The 22,616-nt window shown below is 35.1% G+C and overlaps 1 protein-coding gene and 1 long non-coding RNA gene across 4 annotated transcripts in view; both read left to right on the top strand.

The window, feature by feature from the left end:
* The window catches only part of LOC127171989 (uncharacterized), a 121,779-nt gene that overhangs the window by 79,062 nt on the left and 20,101 nt on the right, over nt 1-22,616 (top strand). The window lies entirely within an intron of this gene.
* Nucleotides 1-22,616, top strand: part of LOC127171982 (rab GTPase-activating protein 1) — a 112,215-nt gene that overhangs the window by 85,768 nt on the left and 3,831 nt on the right. For all 3 annotated transcript variants that reach the window (XM_051120981.1, XM_051120980.1, XM_051120982.1), the window contains 11 exons: nt 171-245; nt 544-669; nt 1,947-2,090; nt 2,834-2,875; nt 3,255-3,383; nt 10,792-10,884; nt 11,742-11,852; nt 11,964-12,068; nt 14,322-14,405; nt 18,971-19,042; nt 22,194-22,391. In XM_051120981.1, coding sequence (XP_050976938.1) covers nt 171-245; nt 544-669; nt 1,947-2,090; nt 2,834-2,875; nt 3,255-3,383; nt 10,792-10,884; nt 11,742-11,852; nt 11,964-12,068; nt 14,322-14,405; nt 18,971-19,042; nt 22,194-22,391 — 1,179 coding nt within the window. The remainder of the gene's footprint in view (nt 1-170; nt 246-543; nt 670-1,946; nt 2,091-2,833; nt 2,876-3,254; nt 3,384-10,791; nt 10,885-11,741; nt 11,853-11,963; nt 12,069-14,321; nt 14,406-18,970; nt 19,043-22,193; nt 22,392-22,616) is intronic.

Raw genomic sequence — 22,616 nt, 5'->3', positions numbered from 1 at the left:
TTTTCCTTAAAAAACAATTTCTTTACAACTGAAGAAAGAAAGACATGAACATCTTGGATGACAAGGAAGTGTACATTTTTGTTCCTTTATTTTTTATTATAATAAGAAGTTATTTTTAAGCATTACTGCCCATAATTTTACTGAAACATTCTGTATCTTTCATCCTGCAGGCATACTCCGTGTATGATGAAGAAATTGGTTACTGTCAAGGACAGTCTTTCCTTGCTGCTGTGCTGCTACTACACGTGAGCATCACATATGTCAGACTCCTGAAGCTAAACAGTTTGAACCGATGATGTCTACAACATTTATCTTTTAATATAATGAATATTTGCACATTTAAAGTACTTAAATCAAAACTACACTGTTGCATTTGAATGACCGTTGATGAAAACTGGAACCTCGACTAAACTAATATAACTTCATCCTTTGAGACTCAAGTGGAGATTCCCTGTTGTGTGATGTTGTTAGTATGATGTTGCTGTAATATTAAGCTCTGTGGTGTGTAGATCAGTAATTGTTTATGCTGTCATTGTGGTGTAGATGCCAGAGGAGCAGGCGTTCAGCGTGCTGGTCAAGATCATGTTTGAATACGGTCTCAGGGAGCTCTTCAAGCAGAACTTTGAAGATCTGCACTGCAAGTTCTTCCAGCTGGAGAGACTCATGCAGGTTAGTGTTAGAAACTAAGACTATTAGTTTAGATATTTGATTAGAAATAATGAAGATTATGCAAAATTAAGGACAAAATAAAGGCACATGTTAAATAAGCAACTGTTCCAAAGGGATAGTTCACCCAAATATAAAAAATACCCTGTGATTTACTTACCCTCAAGCCATCCTGCTATCAGAGTTATATTAAAAATGTCCTGGCTCTTCCAAGCTTTATAATGGAAGTGAATGGCTGTTGAGATTTCAAAGTCCAAATAAAATGCATCCATCCATGATAAATAGTTCTCCACACAGCTCCTGGGGGTTAATAAAGCCTTCTGAAATGAATTGATGCATTTGTGTAAGAAAAATATCTATATTTAAAACTTTATCAACTTTAATCTCTAGTTTCCGCTAACTGTCGTACTCATGTTAACGAGAGAGTGGCGTTCCCACGAAAGACATAGGACGTAGGTGTAGCATAAGCTCTGGTGAGGATGTGCTAGTCTTGCGAGAACCAAGCAGAGGAAAGGAAGTCTTCTCTCAGCTTATATCGAAATCCTCCAACATTTTTCTTTACAAATCCTCGTTTTGCACTTCTAATTCATTTGTCACTTTTCACCAGAGCTTACACTACACCTACGTTCTACGTCATCAACTTGAACACCACTCACTTGTGAACATGCGTATGACAGTTAGTGAAAGCTAAAGATAACAGTATGTAAAGTTTTAAATATGGATATTTTTCTTACACAAACGCATCGATTCACTTCAGAAGGCCTTTATTAACCCCTGGAGCCTTGTGGAGTACTTTTATGATGGATGGACGCACTGTATTTTCCTTCAAAATCTCAACAGCCATTCACTGCTATTATAAAGCTTGAAAGAGCCAGAACATTGTTTAATACAACTCTTATTGTATTTGTCTGAAAGAAGAAAGTCGTATACACCTAGGATGGTTTGAAGGTGAGTAAATCATGGGGTGATTTTCATTTTTTGGTGAACCATCTCTTTAAATGACTAAATATGCTATTCTTTCCCTTGAAGAAATAACATCTGACATCTCTAGTTATTTTGCAATTTAAAATAGCTATTTAGGTCTTCAGTGTCACATGATCCTTCAGAAACCATTCTGATATGCTGATTTACCACTTCAAAAATATTTCATATTATCATTTTATATTATCACAACATTTATGCTGCTTAATGTTTTGGTGGAAACTGTTGACCATTCACTGTGTTGACCAGTCAGCATCTAGGACTGGTACTACCAGTGTATTTGCATCTGTGTGTTGCAGGAATGCATTCCAGACCTGTACGCACACTTCCTGAACCTGGGTTTGGAAGCGCACATGTACGCCTCCCAGTGGTTCCTCACGCTCTTCACAGCCAAATTCCCTCTTTACATGGTCTTTCACATCATAGACCTTCTGCTGTGCGAGGTAATAATAATAATTTTAAAAAAATGACAAAACATCACAGAATAAATCAAAACTAATGCTAATGCTGACGTTTATGCTGCTGTTTTCCCATCGAAATCTGTGACCCTGGCGCACAAACCAGTCTTAAGTAGCACGGGTATATTTGTAGCAATAGCCAGAATTATAGATTTTTCTTTTATGCCAAAAAGGATTTTAAATAAAGATTATTTTCCATGAAGATATTTTGCAAATTTCCTACTTTAAATATATCAAAACTTAATTTTTAATTGGTAATATGCATTGTTAAGAATGAATTTGGACAACTTTAAAGGCTATTTTTTCAGTATTTAGATTCTTTGCACCCTCAGATTCCAGATTTTCAAATAGTTGTATCTCGGCCAAATAAAAAAGCTCATTTATTCAGCTTTCAGATGATGTATAAATCTCAATTTCAAAAAATTGACCATTATGGCTGGTTTCATGTTCCAGGGTCACATATGTCACTTCCTGCAGAATGATGTCATTGAGGACATGGCTGATATATCAGGACATAAATATTGAGGACAAAAGAATAAACGCCTGCAATAGTTAATACATTTAATAAATTGCCAGTTTGTCAAAGTAGAAATAAGTGCAGCGTCTGAGAACATGACAGTATAGCAACACCTTATCTTATATGATAAAACATATGTGACATGGGCATAAAAAATATACTTGATATTAAAATTAGTTTTTCCTTTCAATCATGTTTTCTCTCCTTTCAGGGCATCAGTGTCATTTTCAATGTGGCCCTTGCGTTATTGAAGGTAAGGAAGCGCTCAGGAAATCACTTGCATCTTTTCATCTTTTTCCTCAGATGTTTCACCAAGGAAATATAATAAATATGCAAGCTGGTGATGTTTACTGAAAATTAACCTGCAAATCATCCATGCCTCATCACCATGGTTACAGCTATTACAGGGATGTTAGACATATTTGACACACCTAATAATTGGCAGCTACACGACAGCATAATCAGATGTTACTCAGTGAATCTCAGCTGTTCAACCCCATAGGAAGAGAGACCAGTGTACCATTATCACACCTCAAAGGCAGAAAATGAGCATCATTAACTCAAAATCACAACATGAGCGAGCAGTATTGTCTGCCTCTTGAAACGTTCTTAAAAGCTCTGTCTGTCCGCAGACATCTAAAGATGACCTGCTGCAGACGGACTTTGAGGGCGCGCTGAAGTTCTTTCGAGTGCCAGTGCCCAAACGCTATCGCTCTGAGGAGAACGCCAAGAAGCTCATGGAGCTAGCATGCAGCATGAAGGTAACCACCCGTGTTCAGGCTGTTTGATTAACTTAAACTGAGATGTCTGAAGAGTATTTATTGTGATAATCAGAAAATGTCATAACAGAGGAAAAATAAACAAAGCCAGCACAAGGACTAGTTCACCCAAAAATAATAAAATTTGCTGAAAATGTACTCATCCAGGTAGACAATTTTGTTTCTTCATTGGAACATTGGGGATTTTGCATTACATCACTTGCTCATCACTGGATCCTCTGCAGTGAATGGGTGTTGTCAGAATGAGGGTCCAAACAACCAAAACAAAGTCCACTTCCAAAACAAAGATTCACATATAATGTACTCACCCCCTTGTCATCCAAGATGTTCATGTCTTTCTTTCTTCAGTCGTAAAGAAATACTTTTTTTTGAGGAAAACATTTCAGGATTTTTCTTCATATAAAGGACTGATATGGTGCCCCGATTGTAAACTTTCAAAATGCAGTTTAAATGCGGCTTCAAACGATCACAGATGCGGTTGTAAATGATCCCAGCCATATCAGTCCATTATATGGAGAAAAATCCTGAAACATTTTCCTCAAAAAACATAATTTCTTTACGACTGAAGAAAGAAGGACATGAACATCTTGCATGACGAGGGGGTGACTACATTATCTGTGAATCTTTGTTTTGGAAGTGGACTTTTCTCCTTTAAAACATTTTTAAATTTAAACAGTTGCTTCCGGATGAAATACAAGTCCTCTGTCTGTAATATTGCATTCTTTTTTATTAGCCGTTTGGACTTTCAATATGACGGCACCCATTCACTGCAGAGGATCCATTGGTGAGCAATGAGATGTAAATCTCCAAATTCAAACTCACCTACATATGAGATAGCTTTAGAATGAGTACATTTTCAGTCATTTTTGGGGTGACCTGTTCCCTTAATATAAAAAATAAATTAATTAAAAACTGACTTTTATTTATTATATTTTATGTATTATTATTTTTTTAGGCCTGAAATATAAAACAAGTTTATTTATGCCCAATTAAGAAGTGGCAGAACATTTTCCTCTTGACGAATGCAAAAATGACAAATGCAATCATTACACCAGTAACAGTGGATAGTTTACAGAAAATGATAAAGAGAATGGGGCAGTAGGACCAGGAAATGATGCACTTAAATGCACTTCTCTTGGGTGGCACTACTTTTGGGTTTGAACTATCATAATCATTTTTTGTGTGAATGTGATTTTCATTTAGTCTGAAGGTTCTTTGTGTGAATAGACCCTTTATATGTGATTCTCTATGCTTTTTCGTGTTTAATGGGACGTGAGGAGTCTTGATGTAATTATCTGAATGGGCCAGCAGAGGACACTGCAGGAGTAAGAATAAGAGACATGATACTGGAGAGTTCTCTGTTCTTGTTTTGACTTTATTTACAGCATTTGTCTTCATATGTAATTATATATCTAATGCTTTTAAAAAAATATATATAAATGTATATATATATATTTTATTATTTTTTTCATAACAAATTACATACCAGCAGAACAAATTGAGTAAAAACTTGGATTAAAATAATTTAAATTAATCATTTTAAAATTTCAGAATTTCTTAGTATTTAGTGCTTTATCTTTAGTGACAGCATACATATTTTGTAGTAATTTTTCTTTGTTTAACAGGGCATGCATAACTATTAGGCATGTTGATATTCCGGTCATATTTTTTTTTCCAAGCACATTTGACCAATTCCAAACCACATCAATCTTAATAACTACTATTAATTTTGTATTTAATCATTTATGAGTGATATATAATTGTCCATAAAGGCTGGAAGTGAAAAACTGCTTATATTCTGCTTATATATTATATGCTTATATTCATACTTAACTCAGACTGAAAGTCAAAAATGATTAAATGCTGTCGGCACCTATAACCTTGTGGTTAGTGCGATGACATATAGCGCAACTGCGCTCACGGCGACCCGAGTTCGAATCCCGCCTCGAGGCCCTTTGCCGAGCCTATTCCTCTCTCTTCTCCCAGTACTTTCCTGTCAGCTCTCCACTGTCCTCTAAAAAAAATAAATAAAACATTATTAAATGCCCATGAGAAGGATGCAATACTAATGCAATACTAGAATTTGCAAAGTTAAGGCTTGACCATTCTCACTGGGTCAGCACGGTCGGAAAAAATTAGGTGTGAAACCATCAGGAACCATTTAGTCTCCCGCACCACCATTTTCCAAAACTGCAACCCTCCTGGAGTCTCCAGAAGTGCAGTGTGTCAGGTTCTCAGAGACTTGGCTTGGGTAAAAAATTACCCTCACTTAACAAGAATAACATACTTAAGTGTTGTGAAATAAATGAAGACTGATTTTTTTTTTTATATAGGATTTATAGAAAGACAGTGTTGAGAGTGACTCTTGAAGGAAAAGCATCAGATTCTCTTGTACCTCTCTTTAAAGAATTATCTTCCAGAATCTGCCAGTAAGTTTTGGAAGTTCATTTTTAGTCTATTTCCTATCCTGAAATGACTGTCTTGCAGAGATGAACTAAAAATAAACTCCCAAAACTTACTGCCAGATTCTGGAAGATAAATTCTGCACACCTAAATATAAGGTGTTTTTCACTTTCCGCCTTCATGGACAATTATATATCACTTATAAATAAGTAAATACAAAATTAATAGTAGTTTTAAGATTAATGTGGTTTGAAATTGGTCAAATGTGCTTGAAAAAAAAAAAATGACCAGAATATCAACATGCCTAATAATTATGCATGCACTGTATATTCTTAAAGAAAATTCTAAAGCTTTATTTCCAGGTTAGTTATTTTTTTATTATTCTATTAAAGTTTTTTTTTTTTTAATAATGTTGATTTTTATATTTTGTTTCATTTAAAATTTGATAACATTTTAAAAGTCATTTTATGAGGTGCTTTTGTCAATTTTATTAGTTTTTTAAATATTAATTAATGATCTGAATTTATTTATTTTCAGTTTTAGTTTTTATATTTTCCAACTAGTGATTTGTTGCTTCAGCTTAAAATTATTTCGGTTAGTTGCCAAGACAGCAATTCAAATTTTCATTTAATGTAAATGAATGTAATCTAATGTTTATACGCAATTTTATTTCAGTTAAGATTTTTTAATTAGCAATGTTTTTAATAGTTTAACCCTAAATAAAATTGATATCTCTCACTCTCATGTGAAACACAAATAAAGGTATTTTTAACATTCTTTCACCATAATTTTTTCATCTAATGAAAATCCATATAACCCAAATTTACACATACCAAAAAGTACATAAAGACACCATAAAAATAGTCCATATGAATCCAGTGGTTTAATCCAAATCTTCTAAGGAGACACGATCATGTTATATAATGAACAAAAATGTAATTTAGTATTTCATTTGCATTTAAACAGATCAACGTGCACATATACACTGTAAAAAATAAAAAACAATTTGTTGAGTCAGCTTAAAATAATTTGTTGCCCTGCTGCCTTAAAATTTAAAGTTCATTCAACTAAATTAAGTTTAGTCAACTTGAAATGTTAAATTGTACTAAGTAACAACTTAATTATTTGTGTTTGCTAAACTTAACAGATGGGTAAGTAACCCAGCTGCCTTAAAATTTTAAGTTGATTCAACTCAAATATCGAAGTTGTCACTTAGTATAATTTAACATTAAATTATAATAAGTGAACTTAAAATTTTAAGGCTGCCAGGTTACAAATTATTTTAAGTTGACTCAACAAATTGTTTTTTTTTCACAGTGTAGAGCACATCAAATGTAATGACGTATTGCAATTTTGTTTGGTTAAAACTATATCGATCTCCAGATTTTTGAACACTACTGTATCTGTCTGCCTGTGCACTTTATGTTGATGTATCAGTTCCTCATCGCCGTCAAAACATGACGGATTGAGTTTGCTATGGGTCTCGTTCGCCTTCCTCCAAATACAAACTAACCTTTATTTCTCTTCTCCTCATTCACGCCATCCCATCACATCACTGAAAGCTCACTTTCACCACTGAGTCTGAGTGTGTTTGTGTGCTATTTCAATACGAGGGGCCCAGCGTCAGAAAATCAGAAGCCCACCATGGCCCCTTCCTCAAATTAACTGACACCACACACCCCTCGCTTTAAAACCAGCTGTGATCAAAAGAGCTTTTACACCACCACTCATACACACACTTCATTTCTGTGCACCCAGGCCTAATTGTTCCCCGGGGTGTCGCTGAAAACACGCTGACTGATGAACTACTCTTGACATTGAGGGCTTTTATATGGATCTCATTTCATCTGTGGGAGCATTACGGATTAAATATGGAACAGAGCCGGTTCTGTGTCCTAGAGCTAGTCAGATATGGCGCAGTGCTAAATAGAGCTCATTTACAAACACGCACGTACCTGCGGCTCTCGTGTCGCTCGCGCTGCGTTCTGGTGAGAAATGACTGCTGCTGTACACACAAAACACACTCAGTCTCTGAAATTGGGTCATTCGATGAAAATGGGGTGGTATTGAGCTGCAGGTGGATAAATGTGGCACGGCGTATGTGTTTGTGTCCAGAGTGCGGGAAGAGCATGAACAGAAATCCTGTTAGATGAATTAACGGTTAGTCCTGTTGCGTGTGGATAGGTGAACTTGTTCGCAGCAAATTTGAAACGCAGCCTTATTCGTGTTGACAGCAAGTCAGGTCCTTTCACAGGTTATTTTAAAGGTATAAAACCTTGAGTAATTCATGCTAGTTGTGTAAGAGCTCAATTCTTGACTGTCGACATCAAGTCTGGTCCACTTCAGAGCAGATTCTGACTGGATAAAAATGGAATTTCCATAAAATTAAGAATTTAAGAATTCCATAAAAATGGAATTTACTGTATAACGCAGAATGTCTTGGAATTTGCCAAATTTTAAATGAATAAATCAAAAGTAGGTCAGGACATAAATATAAACGTGATATGAACTATTGTCTGTGAATATTAAGCTGCAAAAAGACTATTTAAATATGAATCCTGCATGTTCTGCGTGTCTCTGTGTGAATGAATGGCGCAGACATGCGGTTTCATTTACTTCACATGTGACCCTGGACCACAAAACCGTAAGTCACTGGAGTATATTTGTAGCAGTAGCCAAAAATACATTGTATGGGTTAAAATTATTGATTTTTCTTTTATGCCAAAAGTCATTAGGAAATTAATGTTTTGTAAAATTTCTAATGTAATTATATCAAAACTTAGAACTATATCAAAACTTAAGAACTTCATTTGGACAACTTTAAAGATGATTTTCTCAATATTTAGATTTTTTTTTCACCCTCAGATTTCATGTATTGAAATAATTGTATCTCGGCAAAATGTTGTTCTGTCCTAACAAACCATACATCAATGGGAAGCTGGAAAGCTCGTTTATTCAGCTTTCAGATAATATATAAATCTCAATTTTAAAAAATTGACCCTTATGACTGGTTTTGTGGTCCAGGGTCACATATGCTGAAACGTGCGTAACACTCGCTGTGTTTTTAGCCTCTGCCACCTCAATATATGAATATATGTACACATTAATATAATCTCTAAAACTGGTCTGAGAGTCACTTCAGGAGCATTTCCTTTGAGAAACACTATCTTCATATCATATACAAACAGAAACTCAAAGGTCTTTACATCAACCTGACAAAATAAAAGTTCAGTTTAACTTGAAGAAACTGTGACAGAAATATATTACTTAATCTAATGATAGTAGTACTAATACTAATATAAACATTATTTTCAAGGGATATTTACCAGAGAAATTATTTACTAGTATTTACCAGAAAAACACAGTATTTGTAAAATAAATAAAGAAATAAGATAATAATAAATTATTATTATATATTTTTTTAAAATAAAAACAGTTATTTAAAGATGACTTTGATTATTGAAATGTAATGAGACCATTCAAATGAAATCCAGAAAACCAATGGAAAACAGAATTTGGTAAAAATAAAATGTATTTTTATAGGGCCTTAAGCATAGAATTTTTGTTAAACCTATAATAAATTGCTGTTAACTTGTGTAAGTTTTATGATTTCAATTAATTAGACTTTTTGATTAATAAAATGTAATTAAACCATTAAAACAGAATCTAGAAAAATAAAATAAAAAAAAAAAAAAAAAAAACAGAATTTGGGAAAAATAAACACATTTTAAAGGGCCCTAATATAACGGAAAATATATTTGTAAGTTTTCACATAAACACAGGCGTCTGTCTTAACCCTCATGCGGACTTCAGGGTCTTTTTGACCCGCAAATGACTTTCGCTTAATTTTTAAAAAAATGTTCTCTTTGTCGAAATGACATGAAACTTCTTGACCCTGTCAGCACTATCAGCCAGCCCAGATTGGATTAGCAGTTCAGAAAGTTATTACAATTTAAATGGGTGGATTTTCATTCAGCCCATTGGCCATTTTTGTTCAGACCAATTAAAGGAGAAGTAAACTTCTATAACAAATATTTACAGATAATGTACTCACCCCCTTGTCATCCAAGATGTTCATGTCTTTCTTTCTTCAGTCGTAAAGAAATTGTTTTTTGAGGAAAACATTTCAGCATTTTTCTCCATATAATGGACTGATATGGTGCCCCGAGTTTGAACTTACAAAATGCAGTTTAAATGCGGCTTCAAACAATCCCAAATGTGGTTGTAAATGATCCCAGCCGAGGAAGAAGGGTCTTATCTAGTAAAACGATCAGTTATATTCATAAAAATAATACAGTTTATATACTTTTTAATGTCAAACGCTCTTGTGTTACTCTGCCTTAACTCCCATCTCATGTTCTCCCTCAACTTCAAAATCGTCCTATATCGCTGTTTTACCTTTTTTTTTGTTAAGGTGTTTGATCTTCTTTGTGTGTTCACTTTGCAAATACTGCGTCGGTACTTCTGCAGCGATGTAGGGTGATTTTTAAATGATTTTTGAAGCTGAGGGAGAAAATACGATTGGAGTTTTTCGACATACCCTAACTGTCTTGAGCCAGAATATACAGAGTTCAGGGAGAGAAAGTCAAGACGAGCGTTTGAGATTAAAAAGATTTAAATTGTACTTTTTTAATGAAAATAACCAATCGTTTTGCTATAAGACCCTTTCTCCTCGGCTGGGATCATTTAGAACCACATTTGTGATCGTTTGAAGCTGCATTTAAACTGCATTTTGGAAGTTTAAACTCTGGGCACCATATCAGTCCATTATATGGAGAAAAATCCTGAAATGTTTTCCTCAAAAAACATATTTTTTCTACAACTTAAGAAAGACATGAACATCTTGGATGACAAGGGGGTGAGTACATTATATGTGAATCTTTGTTTTGGAAGTGGGCTACTTCTTTAAATATAACATACATATTCATTTACTTGGCTGTAGTCCACATCTATGAAAACCTTCTTCTGTATGTTTGTTTTTGTACAGATCAGTCAAAAGAAGCTGAAGAAGTACGAGAAGGAATACCATACAATTCGAGAGCAGCAGGAACAGCAGGAGGCGCCCATCGAGAGATATGAGGTAGATTTATCCTGCGTCTGTTTGTGTGTGTGCAAGTGCATGATGCATCTGCCGGGATTTACACATCTGCATTCATGACTTGTGCATATGAATATTTACGTGATCCATTAGGGCGTGTGTGCGTTCACCCATATGCGTTTAATCTTGGCTAAGATTTCGTTCTCCCTCACAATCAGAGCTAGTTCTCTCCTCTCCTGTGCTGAGCTCAAACTCATTTTCCTCCATGCATATCCTGGATCTTGTGCTATTAGCATATGTGCTTTGTGCTTATAATGAGCAGCGATGTGAGATGAGGTCACCGCTGGGCTCAAAGATGATGAAAATCTGGCCAGATGGATTTCTGGTAACAGCGGCCTGCCACTCAACTGTTAGCCTGAGCCCAGCTCACGAGGAATTACCTTGATCATTTAGGAACTGTCAGTCATGGTTCAACATCTACACACACACACTTTACGCTTCAGACATGTATAGGGTTCTGTAGTTCGCATAAGTAAAAATCACATTTGCTTTAATACCATGCACACTTTATATTTCACATTAACTGGGTCATTTGTGTCACTTAAATCCAGGAGATCATAAATGTTTATGTGCATGGCATTCACACACACACACACACACACACAATACAAACACACACTCTCTTTTATCAGGCTGGGTGTCTTTTACTACAATAGCCGGAGGACTGAGAGTCCAGTCAGTGTGTTAATTGCTTTCTGACATATTTCCCTCTAACTGGTCAATTTTTAATCAGGTTTCCTCTCCAAGGTTCCTCATATTCCCAGCACAGTTAACCATTATAGTGACTGTCACGAGACAGTGACAGAGTCACACACTCTCACGCTGTGTCTGCTCTGTAGAGAGAAAACCGGCGGCTACAGGAAGCCAACATGCGTCTGGAGCAGGAAAATGACGACTTGGCTCACGAGCTGGTCAGCAGTAAGATCGCCCTGAGGAAAGACCTGGACAACGTAAGTCTTTCAGGCAGTTTGACACTGTTTTAAACATTTGCTATCACTGTCTAGCTTTAGCCTGTGGCTTCTGGTGTGTGTATTAAACACAGTGTGTCCTTTTTCCATTAGGCTGAGGAGAAATCTGACGCACTCAACAAAGAGCTTCTCATCACTAAACAGAAACTGGTGGAATCTGAAGATGAGAAGAGACGATTGGAGGAAGAGTCTGCACAGGTCAGACACCAGCCAAAACTCACTAATAGTCAAAAAACCAAACTGTATTTGGTAACACACATGGTGTGCTGCAACAAACTGTCAACAAATCAGAACTATCTTGTATTTTATCTTCAAGTCGTCACCCTCTGCCTGTTTTCCAGCTCTGCTCATTCTGTTTGTTCACTAAACCAACTTCTTGCATCCTGGACTGCTCTTTAAATAGTATTGAAGGTGCTCAAAAGAGTGTTGAACTATTCTTGGTTAATTTTTCTTCAGAATCCATTTCAATTAACCCGTTTAATATATAAAATAATAATCAGTATTACAAATAATAGAAATATAATTGAAAATAAAATATAAACACTTGTTCACGTCACCTGAAAGCAAAATATATGTGAAGTATTTAACAAAAAAATGCAAAACAAAACTATATATATATATATATATATATATATACACAATAAAATAAAATAAAAATAAAAGGTCTGTTGAATTACACTCCAATTCACCAATTTAAATGTATAAAGTAATACATAATAATATAATTATAATTATCAGTATAATAAATCTAATGAATAGTATACAAATATAATACAATTAAAAATAAAAATGTATATATTTTTTCACATCATCTGAAAGCAAAATATATGTGAAATATTTAACCATAAATACATAAATAATAAAATAAAATAAAATAAAATAAAATAAAGTAAAATAAAAATAAGAAATAACTATTCTTGGTTTCTTTTTCTTCACTATCCACTCCATTTCACCCATTTAAATGTATAAAATAATACATAATATGATTATAATAATCAGAATTAAATCAGAAACAAATCAAATTAATATTATATAAATATAATGCAATTTTACATAAAATGTATATTTGTTCAAATCACCTGAAACAAAATATATGTAAAATATTTAGCAAAAAAAAAAAAAAAATTAAATAAAAAATAATTTAAAAAAAAAAAAAAAAAAAAAAAAAAAGTCTGTTGAACTGTTATTTCTTTTTTTTTTTACTATCTACTTCAGTTCACTCATTTAAATGTATAAAATAATACATAATAATGTAATTATAAAAATCAGTAATAACCTAAAAAATAAATAAAAATATAATACAATTAAATAAACTAAAAACAAGAAGTCTGTTCATCACCTGAAAGCAAAATATATATGAAATATATGATGATAATAATAATAATAATAATAATAATATAAAAAATAAAAAGAAGTCTGTTTAGCTATTCTTGTTTTTTTATCCACCCAGTTTTCCTACACTGACCACTCCAGCCCACCAATTTAAATGTATAAAAGAAGTATTAATAATATAATTATAATAATCAATATAATAAATATAATTAATAGTATATAAATACAATACAATTCAAAATAAAATGTCTTTTTTCACATAATCTGAAAGCAAAATATATGTGTAATATTTAACAACAACAACAACAGTAATGATTGTAATAATAATAATAATAATAATAATAATAATAATTATTATTATTATTATTATTATTATTATTATTATTATTATTATTATAAATAAATAGAATAAAAATAAGAAGGCTGTTGAACTATTCTTGGTTTCTTTTTAACATAATCTGAAAGCAAAATATATGTAAAATATTTTTTGTAACAAATTAAATTACCCATGTGCCATCGAAAGTAGCTTCTAAATGCTTTAACAAAAATAGTTTATTTGCAAATTCCCAGTGAAGAACTACACTACCCATAATCCTCAAGTGTGTTCTACCAATCAGAGACGTCACATTTACCATGAAAATTGTGTTTTGTGTGGTGCTTTCTGAATTGAAAACTGCATTTGAAAAGACATAATCCTATATTAATTAAATTTATTTTTAAATGCTCATGAAGAACATTTTTTTTTTTAGATAGATTCATTATGTTTTATGATTGTAAGTGTATTTCCCATTAAAAATGGTAGTGAGTTCATGTTCACGTGCTGTATTTGTGTGTGTGTATTCTGGATGGAGTGGTATCAGGGAATGATCCCAGAGGAGCCCAGACTCGAGGCCCGCTGGATGTGTGTATTTGAGTTGATTGCTGTGGTTCCTCTGAGACAGTTCTTACATTAGCGCAACAGTACAGCCTGTGGACACAGTTGTCCTTAGATAGACAGGAGAGATGTCTTCCGGAGGGGACGCTTGGGTTAAATATAGGATCGTTGGGATATGACTGATTTCTTTTTAGGAGAGAAAAAGGCAGAGTTTTTAACTTAGACTCTGTGTCTGTATATTTCAGCTGAAGGAGATGTGTCGGAGAGAACTGGATAAATCAGAATCTGAGATCAAGAAGAACGGCTCCATCATTGGAGAATACAAACAGGTGAACACACACACACACACACACACACACGGTGTGCTGTTGTTTGAGATGGTTCAGATTCTAATGGCTTTCTATCACTATAATGAAGTCCAATATTCATCCGTTAGGCCACTATGTCTGCATCAAATCCTAAATCAGCTTAAAAAGCCCAGTCTCTGTCATATCTCATCTTTTAAAACACCCCATTGTCCAATTAAATTACCTTCATAAAACTTAACTCAGACGCTCTATGAATGTGCATCAGTTTTACAATACGATTTCTCTTCCACTGCCAAATATTTGCTTAATTTACTTTTAACTTTTATGCATTTGGCAGCTTTTGTATCCAAAGTCTTACAGTGATTCAAGGAACATCAACATTTGATCAGTTCATGCATTCCCTGGCACTCGAATAGCAAATAATTCATTATTTTGCACTTTTTACTCTTTTCTTCACATGGATCATTTTAGACTTTCTTGTGCATGCCAACATATCCTTTTTATCCATGTACCATTATTTTTGTTCCTTTGTGTACCTTTTACTTTTGTTTCATGCAGCGTAACTTCAGCTCGTCTTAACGGAAAGGAGCCCGTTAGCCTGTAACAGACTCGCTTCAATGCATCTTTAGTTTTTAAAGGGCCATATATTTTATGAGTTGTTTTTTTCATCTTCTGATCGTGACTGAAAGTCTACGGCAGCCCTTTGAACCGTACAGTTAAAAGTTTGGCACACAGATTAGGATGTGTTTCAAGTATCCCAGCTGGCAATTATAACATCTCTGTCTCAAACCGCCTTGCAAAATTGGCATAAAATGGAAATTCACTCTATTCATTTTCTGCAATTCTTCCATGCTTGTTTTTCAAACAAAAAAAAATTTAAAAGTCAAACTGCTAATAGAGTACAGTAAATAGCCTAAAAGGCTCGACATGCTTCTGTAAACATGCATGCCCAGACTGTTGCTGTTTAACACGCTCGCGTATTGATAAGAGCTGATCTGATCTGTCTGTTTAAGTGTAGAGGAGAGGCTGGCCTGAAAGTGGCACCTTCAGTGCAGTATGAGAGGTTCTCTGTAAAAATAGTTGAGCTGCTGTCCCTGCAGAGCTCATTTTAATGGGGCCGCTGACAGCATGATTCATGGTGGAGCATGATAATGGTGTCCTCTGAGCCGAACAGGCTCTCTCTCTCTCTCACGCACACTCGCGCTCTTATTGCTTGTGTGAGCCAGACGACGCACAATGAGCGTCAAAAGCCTGCAGGTATCATGCTGGACGGCTTCCTGGTGTGAAACGAACACACATTCACTCATTAGTGCAAGGAGGAAAGGTTTAACACATCTGCCGTCTGAAGACCAGGCTGGGGAAGCAAAGGTGGAACGTAAAAAGGGAGAAAAAGAGCATTTCTTTCAGTTCATTCTTCACATCTGACATTAATGTACAGCACAATACGAGTCTTGTCTTTAAGTAAAAGCCTGTTTAATGAAAATACGTCCCATTCGTTCATATTTGTTTGCTAAATGAGTAGCTCAGACAGTTTCTCAATGTAGATGCATTCTTTTGTTAATGCTTGTCAACCAGTGAGAATAAAATATCAGGTTAATTTGTCTGAAAGACGTGAATGGCGTCTCAAATCATGCCTTCTTAAGGAGACTTACAGTTCTTTTCAAAGTGATCAGAATTACAGTTTTCGTTTGATGGACAGTAAAATGGGTGGAAAAATTACCCATGATTTACTCACCCTCAAGCAATCCTAGGTGTATATGACTTTCTTCTTTCAGACGAATGCAATTGGAGTTATATTAAAAAAAAAATGTTCTGGCTTTTCCAAACTTTATAATGGCAGTGAATGGCTGTTGAGATTTTTAAGTCCAATAAAGTGCATCCATCCATCATCATAAGTGCTCCACACAGCTCCACGGGTTTACGTAAGGCCTTCTGAAGTAAATCGATGCGTTTTTTTGTAAGAAAAATATCCATATTTAAAACTTTATAAACCGTAATCTCTAGCTTTCGCTAAGTGTCACACGTTCACGAGAGGGTGGCGTTCTAGTGGATGACGTATGATGTAGGCAAAACATTAGCTCCGCTGAGAAGTGGCGAACGCCCAAGCACAATGGAGAGAGCAAAACAAAACACCAGCCACGAGTTAGAAGTACAAAACGAGAATTTGTTAAGAAAAAAAAAAAAATGTCAGGGAGTTTTGATATAATCCAAGAGGAGACTGGTTTTCCTGTGTTGTAAATAAAACTTGGTTCACGAGAGACATATTCTCACCGGAGCTCAAGGGCATAGTTTTGGTTTGAACATTGGGGGGGTTAGAGAAGAAGTCCACTTCGAAAACAAAGATTCACATATAATGTACTCACCCCCTTGTCATCCAAGATGTTCATGTCTTTCTTTCTTCAGTCATAAAGAAATTTTTTTTTAGGAAAACGTTTCTGCATTTTTCTCCATATAATGGACTGATACGGTGCCCCGAGTTTGAACTTCCAAAATGCAGTTTAAACGATCCTAAATCCAGTTGTAAATGATCCCAGCTGAGGAAGAATGGTCTTATCTAGTGAAACGATTGGTTATTTTCATTGAAATAATACGATTTAAATACTTTTTAATCTCAAACGCTCGTCTTCCCTTTCTCTCTATGAACTCAAGACAGTTAAGGTATGTTGAAAAACTCCAATTGTATTTTCTCCCTCAACTTCAAAAATCATTTCAAAATCATCCTACATCACTGCAGAAGTACAGACCCAGTCTTTGCAAAGCGAACATGCAAAGAAGATCAAACACCCTCAACAAAAAAGGTAAAACAGCGATATAGGACGATTTTGAAGTTGAGGCAGAACATGAGATGGGAGTTTTTCGACATACCATAACTGTCACGAACCAGAACAAAAACAGTCCAAGCAGGGTAAGACACAATGAGCATTTGGCATTAAAAAGTATATAAATTGCATTTTTTAAAATGAAAATAACCGATCGTTTCGCTAGATAAGACCCTTCTTCCTCGGTTGGGATCATTTACAACCACATTTGGGATCGTTTGAAGCCGCATTTAAACTGCATATGGGAAGTTCGGGGCACCATATCTGTCCATGATATGGAGAAAAATGCTGAAGTGTTTTCCTCAAAAAAAATAATTTCTTTACGACTGAAGAAAGAAAGACATGAATATCTTGGATGACAAGGGGGTGAGTGCATTATCTGTAATTATTACATTATCTGGAACTCCTCCTTTAAGAAGCGGTCTTTTACTTCACTTTAAAATGAAATTTTCGTTTTCGTTTTCTCAATATTTGTGTCATTGTTTACACTCGAAGCGCTCGCACTCCAAGCACCTCTCTTCACGTGATCGGTGAAATCGGACTTCTGCCACAATGTGCCGCAGCTCTGAACGCACAATGTATGGTGCAAACGCTTTGGTGCAGCGCAGACCATGCACTCACACAAATGAGACGACGTTCAATTTTAACTCGCACCCGTTTTGGTCCCAGTCTAGAGCCCTGCTTACACTACGCCCAAGTCGTATGTCATCTGCTGGAACGCCACTCTCTCATGAACATGCGTAGATATTTTTCTTACACTAACGCATAGATTCTCTTCAGAAGCCTTTATTAAGCCCCTGGAGCCGTGTGGAGTACTTTTTATGATAAATGGATGCACTTTATTGGACTTTTAAAATCTCAGCAGCTATTCACTGCCATTATAGAGCTTGGAAGAGCCAGGACACTTTTTAATGTAACTCTGATTGTATTTGTCTAAAAGGAGAAGGTGCTATACATCTGGGATGGCTTGAGGGTGAGTAAATCATAGGGTAATTTTCATTTTTGGGTGAATTATCCCTTTAATGCTTAGCACATACATGCTGAATTTTCTGTACTAATTAGTTTGTCCACAAGGTGGCAACACTGGCCCAGTTCATTGTTTTACAGGAGAAAAAGAAATGGATGAGAACAAACAATAACAATAAACTACTGGAGTTGCAACAACTTTCTGGAGTGCATGTGTCAAGTGCCTGTTTTTGTGCACACTGTTAAATGGGAGTATACTTTGAAAGATTACAGATTTGGCTGTATGTGTACGTCAAAACTGAATTACACTTTCGCAATGGGCTTTAACCACTGTGTCATTGCTCAGAAATGAATATTTCATCAGGAGTATTCTGGGGCTGCGTCATCCCTTCTCATTCATTTGAGGCTACATCCTCCCTGCTGATCAGTGCATGTTTAATGAGGGCGTTCGCCAAATTAAGATATGCGGGTCGCATCCTCTAAAGGATTGATGTCAGGTTGAGAAAGGATGCATGAACCTCATCGATCAAGGGTGAAAAGTCAGCACTCCATCAGAGATATACTGACCACCGCATAGGTGCTGTTAGTGCACTTACTGTAAGAGGATGCTGGGATTACATAGAGACGGGCGGGGAATGTGATATCCTGTAACCGGAGAGATTGATTGAAAGATTGTATGTTCAGCTCATGATGGTTGACCTTTTACCGTAAGCCTTGTTCTCCCTCCTCTGCTGGAACAGAATTGTATTGGAGTGTGTCAAAGCACTGCTGACCCTTGACCTCTGTGTGTTTGTGTCTCAGATCTGTTCTCAGCTCAGCGAGCGGCTGGAGAAACAGCAGAGGGCCAACAGAGGAGAGCTGGAGAAAATCCGGGTGGGTGATGACTCAAACATATACACACACAGCAGATTGTGGCTGGATGTAGAAATGTATTCTACGACAGCATTTTACTGGCATGTTACAAAAAAATATCAAAAATATTAAAGTCGTAATATTTTGAGAATAAATTCGAAATTACTTGAATAAAGTTGAAATATTTTGAGAATAAAATCTAAATGTTTCGAGAATAAAATCTAAATGTTTCGAGAATGAAGTTGAAATGTTTCAAGAATAAAGTCGGAATGTTTCGAGAATAAAGTCGAAATTTTTCGAGCAGAAAATCGAAATGCTTTGAGAATAAAGTCGGAATGTTTCCAGAATAAAGTCGAAAATTTTCGAGAAGAAAATCTAAATGCTTTGAGAATGAAGTTGAAATATTTCAAGAATAAAGTCAAAATGACTAGAATAAAGTCGGAATGTTTCGAGAATAAAGTCGGAATGTTTCGAGAATAAAGTCGGAATGTTTCCAGAATAAAGTCGGAATGTTTCCAGAATAAAGTCGGAATTTTTCGAGAAAATCTAAATGCTTTGAGAATGAAGTTGAATTATTTCAAGAATAAAGTCAAAATGACTAGAATAAAGTCGAAATGTTTCAAGAATAAAGTTGAAATATTTGTGAATAAAGTCTAAATGTTTGAGAATAAAGTCAAAATATTTCAATAAATAAAGTCGAAATGTTTTGAGAATAAAATCTAAATGCTTCGAGAATGAAGCTGAAATTTTTTAAGAATAAAGTCAAAATGACTAGCATAAAGTTGAAATGTTTCGAGAATAAAGTCGAAATTACTAGAATGAGGATGAAATGTTTCAAAAATAAAGTTGAAATGTTTGAGAATAAAATCTAAAGGTTTTGACAATAAAGTTGAAATATTTTAAGAATAAAGTCAAAATGACTAGAATGAAGTCAAAATCTTATAAGAATAAAATCTAAATGTTTCGAGAATACTCAAAATATTATGAGAATAAAGCCAGTTGAAAGTTATAATATTTAGAGAATAAAGTCAAAATATTTCAAGAACAAACTCGAAATTACTGGAAAGAAGTCTAAATGTTTCGAGAATAAAGTTGAAATTCTGAGAATAAAATCGAAATGTTTCAAGAATTAAGTCAAAATTACAGGAATTAAATCATAGAAATTAAAGTTTTAATATTTTGAGAGTATAGCCTGTATTGCACATTCAAATGGCTCTAGTTGGGAGTACCAGGAGAAGTGGCCAGGCCATTAGAATTTATTTGAATATATGTGGAATTATTAGCAGAAGTCGCAGGGCGGTATGCTTGGAAATAATATTTCACATCTTCGATTGCATTCATTGGGTCTGTTTGTAGTGCAGCAGCCACCCAATAATAGCAATAAGCTTTGTGCTTTTGGTGCTTTTAATATAAAACAAAGTCCCAGCTTTCAAAATCTGTCAGTTTCATAGCGAAATACAAACAATAATGTTTTTCACTCTCTTTAATATGGTGGGATGAAAATACACATTATAAATGTGTTTATTTCAAGTTTATAGCACAATATAAACATGAAGGAACATCAGAAGGAATGAAAACAACAGTACAGCCTAATTTAATTAAACGAATGGCTCATTATAATCAGAAAGATGATTGATTCACGTGCCACTTAAACTGGAAGGAATATAGTTAAAGAGTGTGAAAAACACATTATTTTAATAGAAGTATTGTTTGTATTTTGCTATAAAACTGAAAAACTTTGAAATATCTCCTGGTGCTCCTAATCCAGGCCATTTGTATACGCAGTAGGCTAGAATATACTCCCAAAATGTAATCTTTAATGTCGTAGTTGAAATATTTCATTCCCTTTATATTTCATTCTGTAAATATTTCTACTTTATTCTCTAAATATTTTGGCTTTATTCTTGTAATAGTTTTTTGACTGTATTCTCGAAATATGACTTCAATCTTGTAATCTTAGATTTTTTTTTGTAGTTTTTTAACGTGGTGTTCTGACAATTTGTGCTACCCTGTCAGATTTTGCTACCTCCCATTAAAACAGATGGTAGCATAATTCGACAGCGAAAAATGCTACCTATCAGATTTTGCTTCCAGCATGATATTAATATTGTGTGAGGCTTTATTAACGTGTACACCTACCCCAACCCTAAACATAACATTACAGTATGAAAAACACAGTGTTGGTAGCACAATCTGACAGGTAGCATTATTTGTTAAAACACCGGCACTAAAATGCAGTCATAGTATTCTTAAAAAAATTATATATATAAAACACACAATAATAAATATATACAGCATTCACAGAAAGATTTAATTGAAAATGTAGCGTTTTATTGAAATCAGCCATCAAAACATTATGAAAAAAAAACTGACATAGAAACATAAAGCTTTATGCACTGGTCAATTTTGAGATTTTGAGCTAGTTGGCTTTCCATAACAGCATGTTGGCATGTTTTCACAACAAAGCCTGCCCAATTGCTACTCAAAACTAGCCCAGTTGAGAGGGGGTCCCCTAATAAAAACTGTGTTCTGGGGAATAAAATACAGTGTTTATTGAGGTCGCTTCAACCAGTGGACATCAACAGCCTACTGTTGGCAACACTAACAATGTCTGCTTCTAATATCAGCCTAATCAGACTCAAATGACAATTAAAACAAGTGTAATATTGTCACATAATGACATGGTCACTAATATTCTGTAGCCTGATGTTCAGTTTTCCCTCAGTGCTTTTGATTTATGAGATTATTCTAACAGTGGGTTTGCTAACAAGGTTTCTAATAGACAGAAACATCCACAGAGTCAAAATATCCTGTTCAGATCTCACGTGAGAGAATTTAATCCACAACATTTTGTGCTCATTCTGATCAGTCAGTTATGTCATCCTGCAGCTGCTAAACTGTATTGAATTTCCTAGATGTTTTAGTTTCATGTCTTTTATCTTAATATTTTATTTATTTGTTGGATAGCCAAGCTGCTCATTATCACTTTATCACTAGCGCTTTGCTGATGGTCCTGATCACTCCGCGGGGGTTTATGTGGTGTTAATAACCAGCTGATATTGAGAGCAGAGTTACGCCTGTAATCAGCCAAAGCAGCTTAACGTGGTGATTTTCAGGCTTGTGGTGAAGGGTTACGAGGTGAACGCGCGTGTGTGTATGTTTTTCTGTACAGATGAAGGTGGAGGGCTGTGAGAAGTGCAGCATTCTCTTCAGTAAGGAGGGCCGTCTGAAGGTGCTCAGCACTCCTAAGGAGGGGAGTGAGGAGGACACGGATGAGGAGAAGGAAGCGCTGAAGAACCAGCTGAGAGAGATGGAGCTGGAGCTGGCGCAGACCAAACTACAGCTGGTGGAGGCCGAGTGCAAGATCCAGGTACCACAAAAACAACACATACCTGTTCCCAGACAATCTATTTAGATATTCTGTGTTTTCCATCCTGCCCTAGCTGTTTCACAGACACAACAATTTTCAATGTTTATTGGCTTTATTTAGAAAATTGAAGTTTTACACTGTGCTGTGATTGGATTTTCATCACTGTTGAACGATTTAACCACTGTATGTCCTTCAAATGGGCAAAAGGGAGTTCAGAGTAGGTTG

This window comes from Labeo rohita, chromosome 10 (assembly GCF_022985175.1).
Source record: "Labeo rohita strain BAU-BD-2019 chromosome 10, IGBB_LRoh.1.0, whole genome shotgun sequence".
Taxonomy (NCBI): Eukaryota; Metazoa; Chordata; class Actinopteri; order Cypriniformes; family Cyprinidae; genus Labeo; species Labeo rohita.
The sequence above is the reverse complement of the archived record's forward strand: the minus strand, read 5'-3'. Positions and strand labels throughout refer to the sequence as shown.